This window comes from Monodon monoceros, unplaced genomic scaffold, assembly GCF_005190385.1.
Source record: "Monodon monoceros isolate NGI ecotype Baffin Bay Population unplaced genomic scaffold, NGI_Narwhal_1 Super_Scaffold_4, whole genome shotgun sequence".
Taxonomy (NCBI): domain Eukaryota; kingdom Metazoa; phylum Chordata; class Mammalia; order Artiodactyla; family Monodontidae; genus Monodon; species Monodon monoceros.
This window is the reverse complement of record NW_021703781.1, coordinates 66,868,362-66,890,846: the sequence shown is the minus strand read 5'-3', so window position 1 is coordinate 66,890,846 and position 22,485 is coordinate 66,868,362. Positions and strand designations below refer to the sequence as shown.

General features: G+C 40.2%; 1 protein-coding gene across 6 annotated transcripts in view; it reads left to right on the top strand.

The window, feature by feature from the left end:
- Window positions 1-22,485, top strand: part of ABLIM1 (actin binding LIM protein 1) — a 320,517-nt gene that overhangs the window by 74,696 nt on the left and 223,336 nt on the right. For 2 of the 6 annotated variants that reach the window (XR_003796975.1, XM_029244847.1), the window contains exon 1: window positions 18,084-18,295. The exons of 2 other annotated variants lie outside the window; for them this stretch is intronic. Coding sequence is in view for 3 of the 4 variants with exons in the window: in XM_029244847.1 (XP_029100680.1) it covers window positions 18,238-18,295 (58 nt within the window). In the remaining variant the exon portion in view is untranslated. Of the gene's footprint in view, window positions 1-18,073; window positions 18,296-22,485 lie in introns of those variants that run through there. 2 more of the 6 variants (XM_029244856.1, XM_029244848.1) reach the window with 2 other exon arrangements.

Here is a 22,485-nt window from a genome sequence, read left to right as displayed (position 1 = left end):
ATGATCTCCCTGTGCTATGCAGCTGCTTCCCACTAGCTATCTATTTTACATTTGGTAGTGTATATATGTCAATACTACTCTCTCACTTCGTCCCAGCTTACCCTTCCCCCTCCCCATGTCCTCAAGTCCCTTCTCTACGTCTGCGTCTTTATTCCTGTCCTGCCCCTAGGTTCGTTAGAACGTTTTTGTTTTTTTTTTAGATGCCATATATATGTGTTAGCATACGGTATTTGTTTTACTCTTTCTGACTTACTTCACTCTGTATGACAGACTCTAGGTCCATCCACCTCACTACAAATAACTCAATTTCATTTCTTTTTATGGCTAATATTCCATTGTATATATGTGCCACATCTTCTTTATTAAATGGATCCAATTATTTATGGTAAGAATGATGACTGCCTTGTACTAGAGGTTTCAGGGTAAACCGGACCTGTTGGCTATTTGTCTTGGAAAATAACCCAATGAAATGTATTAACAAATAATTTGATCCACACCCCCGTCCCACTACCTGCAGCCCTGCCCTTGCACTGCAATCTTCTGCACATAAAACAAAATATTTCATAAAATTTCAAACTTTTTATCATGATTTCTGGTGAGGCTACCTGCATAAATTACAATATCTTAAGTAACCATCTTTGGAAGATACAGTGGCTTCATTTCTGCTTTACCATGGCACTAAGTTTTAGAGACATTACTTGTGTTTTTGTGCCTATCTTGGTGACCAGACTTTCTTACCAAGGGTCTGAGTAAATTTTTGTCAACTGAATGACTTCTTACGTTTTCTGTCAGTCTCCTGTGTTTGCTTATCCCAAACCATCTACAGTTCTCTTTTCCTTCATCCTTATTCATCAGGTTCAACCTCTGCAAAAAAAAAAAAAGTTTTTCAGACTATTTCCTCCAGTTTCAACTATTCAAGGTCTTTGCTTTACCCTCCTAATTCGTACCCTGCCCAGTGGTGACCCATCCGCTCAGGGACCATGGGCATTGACATCTGACTTTGGGATACAGGACGATGTCCAGCGGGTACACTTGTTGGCTTTATATCCTAATCTCAAGTCACTTTATTTGTCAATAAGTCACATTCTTTTTTTTTTTTTTTTTCTTTGCGGTACGCGGGCCTCTCACTGTTGTGGCCTCTCCCACTGCGGAGCACAGGCTCCGGACGCGCAGGCTCAGCGGCCATGGCTCACGGGCCCAGCCGCTCCGCAGCATGTGGGATCTTCCCGGACTGGGGCACGAACCCGTGTCCCCTGCATTGGCAGGTGGACTCTCAACCACTGCTCCACCAGGGAAGCCCCATTTTATTTTATAATTTGTGTGATAACTGCTTTAAAACATGGCTCAGGCTAGTTGGTTCTAGTCAAGTCAGAATTCTGCCTGCTATCTTGTTTTAGCATTTAAAAAATCCCTGTGTTCTTGCCTAGAAGTTTTAAGCATACGCACACCCTGTATCTGCGATGGTGTAAGTACATGTCTGCCTGGAGGTCGTGGCATGAACCAGATATTTCTCAGCTGATTTTGAGCTAATTCTGCACGTGTTTAGTTTAAGAACTAGACCTGACACTAATTTAAAAAAAGGAGATATCAAACTTTTATTTCTTATTACCTCATTTGTTTGGGTACTCATACTGTTTAAAGTACTTCAGTGAGCATGGAAATTTTGGGCACAATTATCCAGTCCTTTGAAAAAGTCTTAAAACTGGTATACATGAAAGGAATTATAAGGCAGCTCTTCCACTTCAGCTGATGAACTATTCATGAGTTTGTCTTTGAGAACCAGAATTCTCTGAAATTGGACTTGACTCCTTATTAGGGTCAGTGACCCACTAAATCGTTATACTTGGAAACAATCTGTGGATTCTCTTTGTGGAAAGAGCCTATAACAAAGTGTACTTTCACATTCCCAGGCATGCCAGAAAAAAAGACATTGGACCCCACTCAGGAAGGGAGAGACTGATTTGCACTGCCCATTAAGTTACTCTTTTTTCTCCTCAGAATGACCAAAGGCAGGCTTTGCCTGTGAATCACTTTATTGAAAATGGTATGAAAAATAAATAAGCTATAAGCAATTTAAGGTAAGCTTGAAACTGGGCATTAGAACATCTCTGCTAATATGTAATGCACATTCTAAATTCCAGTTTAGTAGCTGGCCAAAGCAGATTTACAGATAATCCCCATTTATGAAAATATTCTACTGGGAAGTACTCTAAGGTACATTTTTATAGTTTATGTGGTAACAATTTAAGCTCTTGTTACTCCAAGATACCTCAGAGATGTAATGTTATGAGAGAGTGTGTGTGTCAGGGAGAGACAGAGGGAAAGAGAGAGAGAGAGAGGAGAGAGAGACAGAGACAGAGAAAGAGAGAGTTGTTCAAATCACTGAGTAGCTAGAAAAGCCAAACCACAGTGCCACTTAAAGTGTTTTTATTCTTATTCATATATTGTTCAATGTATAGTAATGAAAGACCTTTGGTTAAAGATAAGAAACATTAAAAAGGTTGATGATAAAATACAAGTGAATCATTTTTATCATTAACATTTTTAAAAATTCTGCAAACTCTTATTCTCAAGTTGATCTTCACCGTATTCATAAGTTTCACTCTTCTAAGTAAAATTCTTCTTTAAGTCATGGGAAGAACTATGGTATTTCAAAAGCCAGTGTTTTAGAAGGATAATATATTAATGATTATCTGCAATTTGTCTTTTGATTATTAGCAGTAAAGATTTTCCTCACTTATAATAGGATATTTAGAGAGAAAAGGTTGGAAATAGCAGGCTGAAATCTTTTTTTTACCTTACCGTTAAAAAAAGCAATAAAAGTAATAAAAATCAGTCAGTTGAATGTTTAAGCTTAAATATTAGAATTCTAAGCATCTATATGATCATGTTGCAATAATACAAAGTTAAAATTCAGTGTACATTTTTTCCTTGGCATGTGTTTGAAGATTTCTATAATAAAAAATAAGCAAACTACTATAATGAATCTCACATACCCATCACCTAGTTTCAGTTAACAACACCCTGCCATCCTTGTTTGATGTAAACTTCCATTCCCTCTATTACTTTTTAAGTTATTTTTTAAAGGTATAATTGGCATACATTGATGTACAGATCTTAGCTATAAGATTTTTAAAAATGGATATATCCACATAACTTCTATCACAATATTGAACATTTCCACCTCCCCAGATATTCCCTTGTGTCCCTTGTCAGTGCATTCTCTTACTCCACAGTTCTAAATAGATTTGCCTGTTCTAGAACTTCATATAAAGGATTCATACACTTTTTGCATAAGCGTCTTTTGCTCAGCATAAGGTCTGTGTGATTCATCCACGTCCTTGTAGATAGAAGTTGTCATTCCTTTTTATTGCTGAGTGGTATTCCATTGTACAGCTGTACCACAATTTGTTTATTCATACTATTGATGAACATTTGACTTGTTTGCTAATATGAATAAATCTGCTATGAAAATACTCGAAAAAGTCTTTTTGTGGATTTGTGTTTTCATTTCCTTTGAATAAACATCTAGATGTGGAATTGCTAGGCCAAGGGGAGGTGTATGCTTAACTTTATAAGAAAATACCAAATCTTTTTTAAGTCGTTGTACCTTGTTATATTCTCACTAGCCACGTATGAGAGGTTTAGCTGTTTTACATCCTCATCAACATTTAGTATTGTCATTTGGTAGATGGGCATCTAAGTGTGATTTTAGTTTGCATTTCCCTGATAACTAATTTTTTAAGAATTTTTTCATGTGCTTAGTGGGTATTTGCATATCTTTCTTTGTGAAGTGCGTGTTCAAGTCTTTGTTTCCCCACTATTAAATTGTGTTGTTTATCTTCTTATTGAGTTGTAGGACTTCTTAAAAATATATTCTGAATACAAGTTCTTTGTCTACTTTATGTTTTACAAGTTTTTTATCCCAGCCTAAGATTTGCCTATTTATTTTCTTAATAGTCTCTTTTAATGAATAGAAGTTTTAATTTCAGTGAAGTTTAATGTATCAGTTTTTATGGTTTGTGTTTTTTGTATCCTATCTGTTCAAGAAATCTGTGCCTAATCCCAGGGAACAAAGGTAGTCTATGTATTCTTCTAAAAGCTTTATAGGTTTGGACTTTAGGTTTACATCTGTCATCCATCTCAAAATAATTTTCGTATGTACTGCGAGGGAGGGGTTGAGGTTCATTTTTTTCCCACGTGGATATCCAGTTGTTCCGGTTGTTGAAAAGACTCCTTTCCTGGTTGAATTGCACTGGGACCTTTGTAGAAAATCTATTGATCATGAAAGTGTGGCTCTCTTTCTGGAATTTCTAATCCATTTATTGATCAACTTGTCTTTCACTATGCCAGTACCACACTGTCTTGATTACTGTAGCTTTATAGAAAGTCTTTTTAGTCATATAAGTCTTTCATCTTTGTTCTTTTTCAAGATTGTTTTGGTATTCCTAGGCTCTTATGTTCCCATGTCTATTGGAACATCAGTTTACCAATTTCTGTTTAAATACACCTGCTGAGAATATTATTGGGGTTGCATTGAATCCATAAATTAATTTCAGGGAAATGAACATCTTAATGTTGTATCTTAAAATCCATAGACAGGATATATATCTCCCTTTATTTAGGTTTTCTTTAATTTATCTCAGCAATTATTTGCAGTGTTTTGTGTAGAGCAGCCTTTTTCAATGAGATTTCACAAGAGAATTAGCCCTAATGCCCTAATGCATTCTTCATATATAATGAATTAACTTACTGTGTATCCATCTAGAGATGCATTAGGGTATTACTTACATGTGGAATCTAAAAAAAGTGAAATTCATAGAAACAGTGAGTAGAATAGTAGTTGCCAGGGGTGGGGGAAATAGGGAGAGGTTGGTAAAAAGGTATGAGTTCTCAGTGACAAGATGGATAGGTTCTGAGTATCTAATGTATAACATGGTGAATATAGTTGGCAATACTATATTGTGTAAGTGAAATTTGCTAAGAGAGTAAATCTTAAGCTCACTCCCTCTCTCTTTCTCTCTGTCTCCCTCTCTCTGTCTCTCTCTCTCACACACACACACAAACACACACACTCACACAAAGGTAACTATGTGAGGTGATGGATGTATTAATTAACTTTAGGGTGGGAATCCTTTCACAATGTTCATGTATATCAAATCATCACGTTGTACACTTTAAACATCTTACAATTTTATTTGTCAATTATACCTCAGGAAAGGTGGAAAAAGAAAATAAATATATTAGCTTGGTAGAATCTTTGGTAGAATTAAGAATATAACTGGGCAACACCTTGCAATTCTGCAATTCAATATCACAAGCAGTGTATTGACATTGATTCAACCAAGACATAAAGCAGTTGCATCACCACAAGGATACCTTGTGTTGCCCTTTTATAGCAGATATAACTGTTTTAAAAGTTTATTTTTTACTTCTGGTAGGTACTACTATAAATTCTAAATAATATGTTTGTACTTGCATTTCTTTCAACAATTGCTCTTAAACTAGGAACTTTAATACTCATTTCCAGAGTTTTATTAGTTTTAAATCTACTGTTGGTAGTCTTTATAACTCGAAATAATATACTGCTATATTTTATCTGATTTTAGATAATACCTCCTGACTCCCTATAATGTGAAAGGAGGAAATTACCACTCCTTCACCTCACTTTTTTTCTCCTACCCACATTTTCTGCCTTCTTACTGTTCTCCTCTATACCCTACTTTTACATTGTCAAGGTTTACAATATTGTACATCTTCTAACTTTCAGGCTTTCTTGTTTATTATAGGTTGATTTTGAGATCTGAAAACCAATAGAATGCATTTATAACATTAAAGTTATATAAATGTTCTTGGGGGCTTCCCTGGTGGCGCAGTGGTTGAGAGTCCGCCTGCCGATGCAGGGGACACGGGTTCGTGCCCCAGTCCGGGAAGATCCCACATGCCGCGGAGCGGCTGGGCCTGTGAGCCATGGCCGCTGAGCCTGCGCGTCCGGAGCCTGTGCTCTGCAACGGGAGAGGCCACAACAGTGAGAGGCCCGCGTACCGAAAAAAAGAAAAAAAAAAAAAAGTTATATAAATGTTCTTAACTGCAAAGCAGGTATATGATTGGACCTGTAGAGAAAAGGAATTATTTTGAGCATTGATGCATTTTGCTCTAAGAGAATGTTCAAGCATTATCAAAGCATCATCATCAAAGGGCCTTTTTCCAAAATCCTTACTTTTTTTTGCTTAAAATTATGTTACTTTATGTTACTTTTTAGTTTGCATCATAGTTGCACCATGATTTTCTTATACAGGTTTTTAGTTTACACAAAGCTTTTAATCCCAATTCTTTTTTTTTTTTTTTTTTGCTAAGCAAAATGAATATATTAATGGCATCACTAAGATCTTCTGTCCTCTTAATCATGCTAACTTGCTGAATGAACTCTTTCTTGAAGATGCGTTCTTGGAACCCTCTGACCATGTTCTAACCATATTTCTAGATCTGTTGCATAGCTGTCACTGTGGGACAAACACCACTACTGTTTTATTCTTAAACTAATTCTACATTTTCTTGGAATCTATAGTTTTATGTTTGAGGATTAATTTTTCCTTCTGTTTGAGTCAAACTTTTTTCAGTAAGGATGCATGGGAGGTCAATGGAATCCTTGCAAGTCTGAAAATGTCTTATTTTGCCCACATGCTTGATTGACCTGGTATAGATATCCAGATTCAATGGTATGTTTTCCCTAAAACTTGAAAGGCTTTGTTCTACTGTTTTCTGAAATTCTGAATGTCTGCCAAGTCTGAGGGCAGCTTGAGTCCTTTTCCTTTCTTGGTAACCTGATTGGGTCTCTGATAGCTTTAAAGATCTTCTCTGTATCTTCAGAGGTCTGAAATTCCACCAGGATATGTCTTGCTGGTTGTTTTTGTTTGTTTGTTTGTTTTCTTCATCCTATTCAGTACCTGGTTTGCCCTTTAATGAAGGCATGTGAAGACCTGTTTCTTTCATTGGGTCTGGGGAGTTTTCTTTTATTATTTTCTCCCCTCTTCTCTGTATTCTCTTTCTGAGATTCCTACCAAATGGGTGCTGGGTGTCCTCCATCTCTCTTAATTCTTATTTCATATTTTCCATCTCTTTTTTATTTTGTTCTATGTTCTTGGCAATCTCCTTGACATTTTCTTCTAGCTTACCTATTGAATTTCTTTTTATTTTCACAATCATTTTTAATTTCCCCAAACCCTCTTTTTCTCTGCTTGCTCCTTTGATCTTTTAACATTTTTATTTCAAGGATACAGTGTGTTCTCAAACACCTTAGAGGATGTGGATTGAATCTGAATTTTTATTTAGGTCCTCTTCTGTTGTATGAATTATTTGTATTCTCTAGAATCATGTGGTTATATTTTCATCTTGATCCCATTTTGTGTTGTTTGTTTTCCTCAAATGTCTAGTGATTCTTACTTGTTTCTTCACATGTATTAATAAATTAATAGGGAAATTAATAAGGAAATTTCTAGTGGGGGAATTAATTTTTCCTTCTGTTTCCTTGCTGGTGTAATTTTCCCCTGTAGCTGCAGTGTTCTGCATTGTCTCTGTACAAGAGATCTCTAAAATATAATCTTCAATACATTTAGTAATATATTGATCTAAAATAAGTTTTACTTTAAAGTCTGTATCATACACCAGATGAAATGGCAAAATAACCTTTTAAAACCCCAAGGAAGATTATGGAATTTTGTATCAATATGGAAAGGTTTGGAGATCGAAGTTTAAAAATTAATGATGTAAAGAATTAGCTGAATTACTAAAACTGAAAATTAGGGCAGTCTGAATTAATGAACTTTATTAGACTAAATGATGTATAGGTTTTCATTTTAATAGCAAATCTCACTCTCACTTTAGTCTTGTTCTGTTCCTATGGTATCATGGTTTAGATGCCCAGGAACCTAACGTCTATTTCATTGTTAGAAGCCGTTTGCACACATTCTGTGTGAAGCCAGCACCTCCTGACATGTTTGCTCCGTGCTGGTTTTCCTCGCTCCTACTTGCTGACATTTGCTGGTGCTGCCTGGGGAGCTGCGAGGGCTGGCCCGGAGCTGGCTGTCCTGCTACACAGGACAGCTGTCTGCAAAGCCCAGCGCCAGCTCCCAGGACTGAGCCCCTCACCACTCAGGAGCATGTGCCTCAGGGCACGAGAGGTCTTCCAGGCTACCAGATGCCAGTTCTTTCCAGTTTGTACTTTTTAGAAGTAGTTCGTGTCTCTGACTCAGACTGTTTTAGAAGTGCCATTTAAATTTTGTTAAAAACCCACTGTAGAGTGACCTCCCCTGCACTCGTGATGAATAGAGGCAGGGAAGAAGCTCGGCCCGGTAAACAGAAAAGAAAAGTTCTGATCTGGAAATCCCTCCTCTTCCTTCTCCCCCCAGAGTGCACTGAGTCATGGGTCTGAGAGATTCAGATTATTGCAAATTCTTGTTCTTACCGAACCCACGCTGCATGAGAAGGCCTCAGCATAGCCCTAGGACTTAGTGACAATGGAGGAAAAGATCCATTCAGCATCCGCTGTGAGCTGAGTTGTGTCCTCCCCAAATTCCTCTGTTGAAGCCCTACCTCAAGTGTATTTGGAGATAGGACCTTGAAAGATGTCATTAAATTAAAATGAGGTCATTAAGGTGGGCCCTCATCTAATATGACTGGTATCCTTATAAGAAGAGGACATTTGGACACAGAGGAAGAGAGAAAGAGACGTGAGACATATGCGCACACACAGAAGGCTGACCCTGTGAGGTCACAGCAAGAAAGTGGCCATCTGCAAGCCAAGGTGAGAGGCCTCAGAAGCCAAACCTGCCAACACCTTGACCTTGGACTTCCAACCTCTGGAACTGTGAGAAAATAAATTTCTTTTGTTGAAGCCACCCCAGTCTGTGGTATTTTGCAGTGACAGCCCGCACAAACTGATTCAGAATTTTTAGTCAACAAACCCTGTTTCTTTCCCTGCTGCCCTCAAGGACAGAGGAAGAAGGCATTCACTGGGGCCTGGGTAAGTAGTCTGATCACTTGATTCTAAACCTGCGTCTTTGATTGATGACATTGGTGCTATCAAGGAATGATTTTGACTAGCCTTGCTGAGTTCTAAACTCTTTGGATATCAAACTTGGATGGAGAGCTAGTGAGGGAAATCAGAAAGGCTGTAATTAGGAGAATTTCGCAGGTGTGCAAGCATAACGTTGTGTAGGAAGTTAGCTGAGATATGCTGATGAGGGCCAGTTGCCACAGGCGATGGCAATAAAAATCTGGAAGTTCTGGTTTGCCAAAGAGGCTGACACCCCAATAAGACCCTGACTTCAGAGATTAAAATTGGAAGTCCCTTGGTTTAGTTGTACAGAGCTTCATGAATGGAAACCTTTCTTTTCATTTGATTTGTTTTCCCCCCATCTCTTCAATGCCATTATATTATCATTGGTGTTTCTAGCAGCAGGATTATTCAATCTGAAAAACTCGAATCCTGGGCTTCCCTGGTGGCGCAGTGGTTGAGAGTCCGCCTGCCGATGCAGGGGACGCGCGTTCGTGCCCCGGTCCGGGAAGATCCCACATGGCGTGAGCCATGGCCGCTGAGCCTGCGCGTCCGGAGCCTGTGCTCTGCAACAGGAGAGGCCACAACAGTGAGAGGCCCACGTACCGCAAAAAAAAACAAACCAAAACAAAAAAAACTCGAAACCTGATGGACTTAGACCTGACTTCAGTCTCAGGTTGTGGACTCTACATCATGCATTCACCCACTCTGTGTCTCAGTTTTCTTCACCTAAAAAGAGATAATTCCTGCTCCCTACTTCACAAAGATATGATTTTGATGTCGTAGGCATCAATTTTGAGAAAGAGAGTGGACTTCAGAAAGACCTTTTTTCCCATTCAACTTGGATGTGAGAAAGTGATATAGCCTCTTTGAGCCTCAGTTCCCTCATCTATAAAATGGGCACAGTATTACCTCCTTGAAAGGGTATTGTGCGTATTCATTGAGAACATATGGAAAGCACCTTGCATTAATCCTTGCATATTTTAAGAGCTCAATAAATGTTAGCCATTGATGATGACTGTGATGATGACATTACTAACAAGAGGTGATTTCACTGCTCTTGATGCCCTCCTAACATTGTTCTGTCTCATGCAAGGAACATCTGCTTTAAGACTCAGGTTGGTTGAAACCATCTAATATGAGGGGTATAGGATTTAGGAGAATGTGCGGAGGTATAACTACAGAGTGAGGTCTTATTCCTTTAACCTACAAGCGCTAAAACCTCAGTATATGCCATAAAGCAGCCTTTCTCTAACTTTAATATGCACATAAATTCCCTGGAGATATTGTTAAAAGGCAGGTTCTGATCTGGTAGGTGGGAGTGGGGTTGGGTGCTGAGATTCTGCATTTCTAACAAGTTCCCAGGCGATGGCAAAGCTGCTGCTCCAGGTCAGCTTTGAGCAGCAAGGTGGTGGAGCTATGACCCCAACTTGTTTGTCAATTCCACTTTTACCTATCAATTATTATTTTCTATTGCTTTACATTAAAATTCATAACAATTTCATTTTCATTTTTCATCTTAAATTGGCAGGGCTCTTCTTTCCCATCCTTAGCCTCTCTAACACTTTATTTTATTTTTTTAACAAAATAAGAATAACAACAATGACAATGACTAATATTTATATAGAGATTACTATGTACCAGGAGCTGTTTACTTAAATTCTTATGATACCCTGTAAGGTAGGCACTTTAACCATCCCCATCTTATAGATGAGAAAACTGAGGCACACATAGGTAAAAGAACTTGCTTAGATACTCATCTAGTGCATGGCAACTAAGATTATTTTAGGAGTCTATTTAAAGGAGCCTGTTGTAAATCAGAGACCCTAGGGATAGCTGGAATAGTCCAGTTTAATTTATCAGTTTTTGTTGCTCACAGTTTGGTTTCATCACGTTTTACAAAACGTGGAGCCCACCTTCCTGGAGCCAGCGACAGTGGTATTTATCCAGAATGCACTCCCAGACTAACTGCAGAGGCTAGGTATCCTGATGAGTACTAGAGTGACCCTGGGACTAGACGCCATGCAGTGAGCTCAGCTGTGGTTTGCTAAGTAACAAGACTTTAAGAATGAACAAATGTAAAATAGATAGCTAGTGGGAAGCAGCCGCATAGCACAGGGAGATCAGCTCGGTGCTTTGTGACCACCTAGAGGGGTGGGATAGGGAGGGTGGGAGGGAGGGAGACGCAAGAGGGAAGAGATATGGGAACATATGTATATGTATAACTGATTCACTTTGTTATAAAGCAGAAACTAACACGCCATTGTAAAGCAATTATACTCCAATAAAGATGTAAACAAAAAAAAGAATGAAGATCACAGCAAGCAGGACAGATCCTGCTTCCATCCTAATTTGAATGTAAATTCAACTTTATCAAGCAAATATTATTTTCTATTGGTTTACATTCAACCTCAGAAAGTTTTTATTTTTCATCTTAAATTGGCAGGGCTCTTGCTACTTTCCTGTCCCTGGCCTCTCAATCTGGTAGTTTAAAAATGTTGAGAATAGGAATAAGAATAAAAGTAAGAATAGGAATGAGACCACCGCTGTACCTGCTAGCCTGCCCTGTAGGGTTGTGGGCAGTTCCAGGAAGAGCTGTAGTAGGCAGACCTGGGCACGTTCCCGGATGAGGATGGGGGCCTTTCTGTCAGGAGCTGTGTCCTCTGCAACTTGGGGAAAGTGCTTACACTGGAGCACATTGCTCAGAGCCCATGGTTGGCCATAACCCTGCCTTGGCCACTCACTTATTCTGGGACCTGGGACCAGTCACTGACTCTCATGGTCTTCATTTTCCTCCTTCCTAAAGTGAAAGGATTGGACAGGACGGGAATTTTTGAAAGTGTGTGTTTGTTTTTAGCTATGGAACCCTGTTTTCAAATAAAGGCTCATCTGGAAGCCCAGAAAATAAGATAGATGAGCTGAAATTTCTCTGGTAGAAGTTGGGGTGGAGCCAGAGTCAGCCCTTCTCATCCCTCTCCAGTCCACAAGAAGCCTCATTATTCTGTGTATGAGCTTGAAAACAACTGGACTAGGTGATCCAAAGGCTCCCTCTAGCTTCTGTACGGTCTGTCTGTGCCTGTGTGCTCAGAGGAACAGAGATTGGAGTATCAGTAGGCTACCGCTGGGGAGAAGTATTTGACTGCTAAAGGCAATTTTGTCCTTGACCCCAGTGGTTGGTTATTAGGAACCCTAAAAAGGTTTAGCAAGGCATCCTCAGTGTCGACTTGTTTTGAAAGATTTAAATGCCTGTTGGGTTTTTTTTTCTTCCTCTATCATTAAACATACCTTAAACTAGACTTATCCTCTTGAATTTGGGACAGAATAGAAAGATTTTTGTTTTGTTTTGTTTTTTTGATTTTTGACTAGGTTTATAAAGGTGTGATGTATATAGTTACAGGCTAGCCCAACTCCCTTTGCTAAAGTAAACAAATGATCTTGGAAGAGATGAAAGTTGAAAGCGGGCAGAGATTAAGCCATTAAGATTTTCAAAAGTCGGTAGGAAAGTCTTTGGAATAATTAGTTTGCATGAGACCATAAATAAATGATTGCTTTCATTAAAGACTAGATATGAATGTTTTGCTGTCCGTAAATTGTTAACTAGGCAGGGTAATACAGAATGTTAAATTAAATTTAAAGTTTCCCAAATTACACTGGGTTGAATCAGAGTCAGTGGTTTGAAGTAGCATTCTCATGGTCGTTAAAATGTGGCATATTTTCTCTTCCCACTAACTTTGAATAAAGCTTCCAAAGAGAATGCAGCTTCCAAACTGGTTGCTAGTGGTACACACTGAGTGAAAGATATAGGTGAGACAGAATGATGTAGTACCATTTCCAGGGGAAGTATGTGTTTTCTAGGTGTTTATTCTATTGTCCTACCCCCTAACAACAAAAAAATTCCATATAAAATGTAGCCCGCTGTGTATAGCACAGTCAATAAATATCCTCCTTCCTTCTCTAGGGGTGAAGCTACACGTGGAATATTTTGCAGTCGCTATGATCATACGTCACTTGTGAGCAAAATGGTAATTAATGTGGAAATTATAAAAATCCAGACTATAGTCAATCATGATTTAACTTAATGTTTGATCCTCATACAATGAGAGAAAGGTAGAATCTCCTCATACTGCAGTAACGTTTTCTCGTTTTAAGACTTCATCGTCGCAAATTTTCAAAGCACAGAAAGATTGGAATCCCCCAGTTCCTACAGTTTATTTGTGTCAAATGAGCATGAAAGAGAAATGGCCTGGTTTTTTTTGCAGGGAGTATAGAATACATTTTTATCCCCACTAGCCTAGCCCAGCAGGTTGGGTAGGAGAGAAGGGTCAGGGCAGATGAAATAGATGAAAGTGGGAGAGGAGGGAAATAGCAAATCCATGACTGTCCACTTCTTAGCTGTGGATGGGCGATGTAGAAGCCGTCTGATGGCAACCACTAAGTACATTCTGCTTCGAATTAGTCCCTCTTAGAAAATGTTCACACAAATAACAGCCTTGATGTTGGTTGATTGCACGCAGAGCGACGTGAAGAAGGCTCGAGGATGTTGTGGTTGAGCCATTTGATCACATCTCACTCTAGCACAGTGATGAACATGTACAGACCTGAGTTCAAGTTCCTGCTCCCCTGACCACAAGCTCTGACTTTAAGAAACAGTACTTTCTCTCTAGGCTTAGTCTTCTCATCTGTTAGAGAAGGATTAATAATACCCTTCTTCCAAGTACTTACCTTCTAAGGTTGTTATGAGGAAAAATTGAGAAATGCAGGTGAGAAATGCTTATCTTAGTTCCTGGGACAGAATAACTGCTTGAAAAATATTAGCCCCATTTTGGGGTGCTGGCGGCAAATATTAGGGGTCAGCATCAAGTAGTGATTAGGGTAAGCATAAATTCAGGTGATGAATTCCAATGTACTAGCTATACTGTTTCCGTGCAGCTAATTGTTTGAGGTGGGGAGTCTAGTTTCTTGAGATTTCATCTCAAGTCCTTTTTGACAAATAGCGGCCAAAAAAAGAAGAAAGGAAAAGAAAGGGAGGGGAGGAAGGAGGGAAGGAAGGAAGGAAGGAAGGAAAGAACGAAGGAAAGAACGAAGGAAGGAATAAAGAAGAGAAAGTAAAAGAAAAAGAGTTGATAGAAATTTTGGGTGGCACTGTTATCTCTAACCTTTTCTGATACAGATAGAGCAAGTATTATTGGACCATTTAACAGATTTAGAAGTCAGTTTGGTGACTGACCTAGGATCACTGGTGAGTTAGCAATAGGACCAGGTCAAGAAGTTGGATCTAGTAAGTGTCAGATGGCAACTCCAATCAGTGGGCATGAGGTTTGGGGAACAGTCTGCCATGACGGTGGTCCCCTCACTGCAGCCTTTGCAGAGACAGGTACTACCCATCAACTAGGTCTCTTTGTGAAGGAGATTAATTCAGGAGAATCTCATGAAAACAGTATGTGACTCAGAAAAATGATTCTTTTGACGTCAACAGAAAGAACTCCTTCCTTCTCCCATGGAGTCTTTAGTATTTAGACCTTTTGCAAAAAGCATTAGCAGCCTTCGATATACTCTTACTTTTTGTACTGCTAAATTCATATTTTGGATCACCCCACCATTATCTCAGGCATGGAGGTAGGTGGCTTTGGCATCTTCTCTGATGTAATGATTTGCCTTGAGCTGTTTATTCTGGAGAGAGTTTTAGCATCCTGGGCATGGGTCTCTGACTCAGACCGCTTGTGTCCAAGTCCCCAAGTCCCAGCTGTATCTCTTGTTAGTGGAGTGGCCTTGGGCAATTTCTTCAACTTTCTCTCTGTTCAGTTGCCTCATCTTTCTGATGGAGATGATAATGGTACCTGCCTCAGAGGGTTATAAGAAATCAATGAGAGAATCTTTGTTCAAAACCTGCAGAGAGTGAGCCCTCAGTAAATGTGAGCTATGAATAATAATAATGCTATTCTATCTGCAGTTTACGAATCTGAGATACACAATGACCATACGTAATAGGCGTTGATATTATCTTAGTAAAGTCCATAAAATTTCCTCTCCAGTCACAAAAATAATGACATGGGATCCACGTGGAAATCATTAGCAGAAACTGGGTCTAGCAGCACAGAGATCGTTGTGTGCCATAAAGACCATATCTAGATGAAGCCACCGTCAGAGTGCTTTGTGTTTAAGTGGGTGGTGAACTACTAGTTATTTTAGTTCCTGAAACTGATCTTTCCCGTGGAGTCACATAGCTGAGCTTGGATTGAGGCCAATCACCTGGGCTTATAATTGGACATCCTCAGAACACAAGTTCAAGGGAAATGACAAATCAGTACTTAACTTTTTTTTTTCCTGTGCCTTTCTAGTTAGGGTCTAGAGGGGTCTTCTTTCTTACTGAATATGACCTTTTAAGAAATTTAGTTTCCATCTTTCCCAATAGAATCATTCTTCTTATGGGATTAAATTTGCTTCAAGTTTCTGTCTCTTCTGCTTAGTTTAAAAGATGAGACCAGGGCCCTGTGCGTGTTTTGTTATTGATACACACTATTTTTCACTCTTAGCTCTGTCATAAATTATATTATGGTAGGCTTCATCTCCTCAGCCCAGTCTTTTAATACAATCTGCTGTGAGATGTGCTGTTTGCCTAGGAACACGCAGCATCTACGTTTCCAGGTTAGCCTCACTGGGGACCAGACCGGACTTGCAAACAGACCCAGGCACTGAGGCCTATTGTAGCCATCTAAATAGCACGACGGAATGTTGCTGGTCAGAAGTCTCCTCCTTATACATTGTGTGTGGCCTTGGCAAGTTCCTAAATTCCTCTGGCTCTAAGATTTCTCTTTGACACTATGAAGTAAATTATCTCTAAATTCCCTTCTTGCCCTCTGCTTCCTTAGAGAAGTGTTTCCAAATTCTGTTTTGGGGTCAGTTAATATTTGTGCTGGGGTTGGGCGTTCTCTGGTCCAATAAATTTAGGAAATGCATCTTACCTTATTTTTGTCTTAAAGAGTTACAAGGCACACATGTCTCTGAGAAGTCCATGATTAATAAACCTGTTTAACAATGTTGAATGAAGCATTTCTCAAGTATAGGTGAATATGCAATTTAAGGCATGTTTTATTTATTAATTTTACTGACTGACAGTCGCTCTCCTGGGAAGACTTCTGAGGAGCTTCATTTGGGAAAGATTTCTGCTCCAGCTTCCTCAGGTGACTGAGTTATGTAAGGTAAAGAACACATAGCAGTACCTCTGATTTTAGAATGACATTGTAGGGAGTACCATTGCCATTTAATTGGAAAACGGTTATATAAACAGTTTTTAAGCAACTGGCTTTTGGATTCTAATAAATTGCCAACGTATCTCTGGCTCAACTAACGGAAGTAAGATTTGGAGGAACATGGTCAGGAAGGAACTACTTTATTGGCTAACACTTCAAAAAGTCAAAGTTTCCATGTTGGATCGTGCCCCTACTCGCTCGCCGTGCTGTCCTGCCTCATAACAGGCAAGGAACCCATCCATGCAGGTTGCTTTGAAACTAGAATCCTGTTTTGGTCCCAGAAAAGAGCTACAGCACTACATGTGGTTTCTTCTAACCCCCTTTCATTTAAAATCAGTTAGGGATCATATTCTGTGATTTCAAGGGAGTGGGAAAAACTAGCTTCCATCACAATCAAAATGAGGACTAATGAGAAAAAAAAAAATGCCATGATAAAAGACTTCTGTTCCATCCTTAAGGTAAGAATCCTGAGACACTAATAAAAAAACATTAGGGCTAAACTATGAAATCACTGTCATGAGAATGCTAGGCATTGGACGTAATCAGAAGATTTCAATAAATGCGACTCTGGCCTTTCAGCAGCAGCTAACATATGACAGCTCTGCAAATGCCAAGCATTTTATCAACGAGTGGTCCAGTTGTGATCCTTTGTCTGGCGCCTGGTGCTTCGGCCAAGTCAGGAGGACGTTATCGGAGGCACAGAGTTCCAGATGGTGGCCTGGACTCAAGGAAGGGAGGGTGGGGCGACCCAGGAGTATGACCCAGAGCCATTTCAAAACAAATCAAAAGAGCCACCTGGACGGAGAAGAGAGTAAGCTGAGAATGTTCAACGACATAAGCTTAATGTTTAAACAATGTGATCATGTAGTCTTTCCTTTCAATGGGTAGATTATGGGCCTTATATTGAATTAACTATCTCAGAATTGGGTGCCGGGGCTTAAGTCTTTATTGCAGGAATTAGATGAACTGCCCTCACACTGAAAACAATTATGCCAGTTTCCTTCTACCACTTAACCTCTAAATGTGTCTGACGCTGGAGATATTTGTCCTAAGTGTCTTCTCCCATTAAAACTGTCTTCATAATGTTTCCAATTTGCAAAAGCCCTGGTGTTCAAAAATAACTGGGGGAAAAGTTGGACTGTGGGTGGTAGGTAATCCAACCCAGCATCAGGGCATTACTGACTAAAGGAAAAAATGCCTCTTCCTGAGCTTTACTGGAGGAGGCCATTGTTTTCAGACAGCCTGTACCTAACACAAAAGGGCTCCAAGTCCATGACTGGCCTCAGACCAGCGTTTTGTCAGGAAACAACATCCAAAGCCATGATGAACAGCCAGGCTGATAGTGAAAGGAGTCTCCCCAAGTTGGAGTATTTTTGTTAAATCCTAGCACACGCGAAAAAAGTGCTAAAAGCCCATCTGGTGAGATGATCATTCATTAAGTGAAAAGAGGATGCAGCAGCCTTAGGGAAATCGATCCTTTTCTTTCTTTGTCTCACGTGCTTGAGTTATTGTGCCGTCACAGTGATCAAAATCTGGATTCTGAATTGCGCAGATTGGAGGAAAACCGGCGGAACGTTCTGGGCGTGTTTTAATAGTATCATCCCAGAAAGGGCAGTTTTCTGCAGCTGTGGTGTCAGTGAACTGATGTGTCGTTCAGAGTAATCTTTGGAATTGGTGGGAGACAGAGCACAGAGGGCCGGGAGATGAGGACTCTGTGCTTGAGGAAGGAGCTAGAATCCAGCCGGAAACTGCTCATTCTTCCAGAGCTGGCTGTGACACACCCTCTGGGTGGCACGCCCCTCCCTCGGGTCCAACTCAGCCCACAGATTCGTAGGAGGAAAGCCAGGGCCTTCCTGAGGAGTGGATGCAGTCCTTCTGTGTGTCAGCCACCTCGGGAAGAAAAGCTGAAACCTTAGAGCTTTGTGCGCGTTAATGACCTGGGAACCCGTTGAGCTCATGGACCCTCATCACATCCTCGAAGACAACCAAGGTTTGACTGTCCATTTTTGTAAACTCGACATACGTGCTGTCTGGGGTAGACTGTGTGTTTAAAGATGAGGAGAGATGCAGTGACTTTTCTACTGGTTAAAATAGTTGTACGCTTATTATCTTAACCCTCTGTGTGCATAACATGTTTGTATAAAATGCATATGTTATATATTAACATATTTATAGATATCATTAATATAATGGGATTTAAAAATGGACAACTGTTGGAGCACTTTAGAAGGAGTCCTCAGTGACTGTAGGTGAACATCTGTGACCCCATTTCTGCTCACATGCTCTTTTCCTTTCACCCGCCATCTCCATGCCAGTACCTCTGTGTTAACATAGCTTCGAGATGAATTCTTTCATCCCCTTACGTTACAATGTAGTTTTTCTCTCCTTGGATCAGGCGCTCTGGGTGTTTTGAGTTAGGGATGCCGTCCCTAGGGTGCTGCCCCTACAGTTGTGCTTCGTCAGACAGTTCGTACCCAGGTGAGACTGGCTTCGAGAGTGAGCCCACCCTGCTCAGCATCCCCAGGCACCGACAGCCAATGCCACAGCCTCAGAGGCATCCCAAGGTGATTTTGCCGGCTGCTCCATTGAAACCAGCAGACCTTGTCGATTCATGCTGATTCTTTTGATCCTAGACCGCTTAGGGTAAGTGATTGTAACATTTTGGCTTCTGGAGAATAGACTATCCGGTAGTCTCATGTAAGGCAGATACGCTTTGTACCTCCCACCATCACTTTTGAACGCCCTGCTCTTCTCGGTTTACCAGAACCTCCGGTGAGCTCTGGTTTGCCTTCCTGTAGGACTGGGGAGCCTTGGCGTGCTGCACTTCACATGTACGCGCTGTTGAGAGGCACAAAGGAACGGAATGTCGGCATACTCTGTAACTGATGAACAATTCATGGAGGCTTTCTGTGCCATAAAATTTTCTTCTATAAATGAACATTACTTTGAAAGACAATGCTGATTGAAAAATCTGGAAATGTGGTGTCATATTCTTTATTGATCTGCCTTCAACATTTGCTGGGAAGGCAAAAGTTGACAAACATCAGAATAATTAAATTTAAAGCTGACAGTAGCCCCAGGTGGGCAGTAAGCCAAAACCTCAGCTGCAACTTTTTCTTACCAGGTTCTTTCTAAAGTGTAACCTCCTGATGTTTACAAAAGGCCTCTGGATTCTTTGACACTCTCTGGGCTTTCTTTGAAGATAGAATCTGAATGTTAATGATAACACTGTACATATTAATTAGTATCAACACACTACTGATACTTATATTTGGAAACTATGATTCTATGGCTTTTCCTAACTGAAAGGGGTCTTAGAGATAAAACTAGAATATCTCAAGATGTCTAAGTGTCACTATTTGAATAACTTTGAAGTCCTCTGATTCCTTGCACTGTAAAAAGAGTAAATTTTTTTTTTTTTTGGCCGCATTGGATCTTCATTGCTGCGCGTGGGCTTTCTCTAGTTGCGACGAGTGGGGGCTACTCTTCGTTGCGGTGCACAGGCTTCTCATTGTGGTGGCTTCTTTTGTTGCGGAGCACGGGCTCTAGGTGTGGGCTTCAGCAGTTGTGGCACGTGGGCTCAGTGGTTGTGGCTCGTGGGCTCTAGAGCGCAGGTTCAGTAGTTGTGGCGCACGGGCTTAGTTGCTCCGTGGCATGTGGGATCTTCCCGGACCAGGGATCAAACCTGTGTCCCCTGCATTGACAGGCAGATTCTTAACCACTGTGCCACCAGGGAAGTCCCAAAAAGAGTAAGTTTTAATTTCAATTTCCAGGAAAGATAGGGCAGGTTTTGGAAAATCTTACATGAAAGGGAGATTATAAATTAACAGAGTAAGTCATATCTGATTATATTTTTAGTGGTCACTGGAAAGAAAAATTCTTTCAAAAGAATTTCATCTCTTTTCTCCGTTTTTTCCTACTCCCCTCCTTTCCACTCCATGGCGTATTTTTAATGTATTTGGAATCTTTCCACTTGCTGCCAGCTGGAATCTACAGAAAGTGTATCCCTAGAACACTAAACAGTTGACTTGAATCTCAGTCATAATTAAATTGGAAGTTGGCAAATTATTCTGAGACTTAAAAAGAGGCACACCTTATGTCTGTAACATAAGGAGTTTCACCACTCTGCATTGTTTTAAAAGTACTCTCCATAGGGAATATTGACCATATTTTTTAATGACCTTTTTTTTTTTTAAATAGAAGGATGTTTTGAAAGGATGTCTAATAAACATGTTTGACCATGCTTGAATTTGGTGTCTTAACTGGTAGTTGGGTCCCAGATACTTTAAAACAACCAAATTTTCACCTGCCCACCCATCCGTCTTTAATGAGTGCATCACCGTGTCTTTTTCTCCTGGCACAACTTGAAAGCATTAACTACTTAGAGGACTGGTGATATAAGACTTTGATACAGCAATTTATTATCTTCTTCTCTAAAGGATCTGCTTAGAGCTAGTGTTTGCATACAATTAACATTAGTTATTTAGGCATATGAGCTACCCAACCTTCTATTTTACACTAAAACCTGACTGCTGACACGTACTTCTCCATCATTAACATACTTTAAAGGTTGGGGTCATAGTCAGGATATTAATTCAGAATATCGAGATTTAACAAGACATCTCTAAACACCATTCATTTCCAAAAAGGGGCAAAAATGCCGTGTGCTGATTGGCACCCCGTCTAGGTTCCATGTGAGAGAATGGAGTGTTGGGCAGGTTTTTCTGCTTTAAGAGGCAGTCACAGCTGCCATGGAAAATGCGCTCCGTCAAGGCCGGTGGCCAGTGGGTCAGTTAGAGCATGACCCTGCTAGAGACATGTGTGAACGGTGGGAGCCCACCGAGAAGCGGGTTTGTGCAAAGCAGTCAAGCATCGAAGGGGCCTTGGGAGCTCCTGTCTGAGTCCTGTCTCCCCCGCAGACGCTGTTCGCAGGCTCCCTGGGCTTGTGACCTACCACGTGCCTCGAAGATCCTAGTGCAATAGAAACTCCCTGAGCCTGGTATTACTCTTCTTTATAACGCTTTGCATGGAAACCATATGTCATGTGACGCGTGAATGAAGTGGTAGAGACTTAGAAGGTGAAGTGGGGTACACAGTGCTCTTGGGGAAAGGTCTGCGTGTTAGAGGAGTGGTATTATTTTATGGCAAGTCCATCTCTATGGTCTATTTTTAAATGATTTAAATGGTCCGTTCTGTTTATTTTTCACATACAGGGTGTTGCTGGCTATGTGAACACTCAAATTCACATGCAGATTCATGGATTTAAGTAGCCACTTCACTTTTGAGGCTCCTGCCATGTCTTTCCTTACTTTTTTAACTTTAGAGGCACTCTCACGGTAATAGTCTGTCTCTAATTGGTAGCTTCATCGGGGAGGATCTGCGGATGTGTCATAGAGCCCTCCCCCGACTTGGCATTAGAGCGGCTCATTAACGTTCTGTTTGTTCTCGTTAATTTACTAAGCATCTTTCAGCAGGTGGCAGGTACTGTGCTATGTATTGTTCAGAATAAATCTCTGTCACTTACAGTCTATAGTCTTGGAAGGACTGCTGGCATGTGTGTGCCAAAGATGTGCCGGGCAGCTAACCAACATGAGAAATTAGTAAGGACCTGAGCTGGGTGAAGAATACCAGTATTGGAATATAAGATGTAAGAACATGTAGTCACCTAAGGAATGTAAATTGGTGCAGCCAGTATGAAAAATGGTATGGAGGTTCCTTAAAAGCTAAAAATACAGCTACCATATGATCCAGCAATCCCATTCCTGGGATATCCGGAAAAGATGAAAACTCTAATTTGAAAAGATACATGCACCCCTATGTTCATAGCACCACTATTTACAATAGCCAAGACATGGAAGCAACCTAAGTGTCCCACAGATGGATGGATAAAGAAGATGTGGTATATATACACAATGGAATATTACTCAGCCATAAAAAAGAATGAAATTTTGCCATTTGTGGCAACATGGATTGCCCTAAAGATCATACTAAGTGAAGTCAGAAAGAGGAAGACAAATACCATATGATATCAGTTATATGTGGAATCTAAAGTCTAATACAGATGAATTTGTATACAAAACAGAAACAGACTCACAGATATTGAAAACAAACTTATGGTTACCAAAGGAGAAAGGGTAGGGAGGGATAAATTAGGAGTATGGGATTAACAGATACACAGTA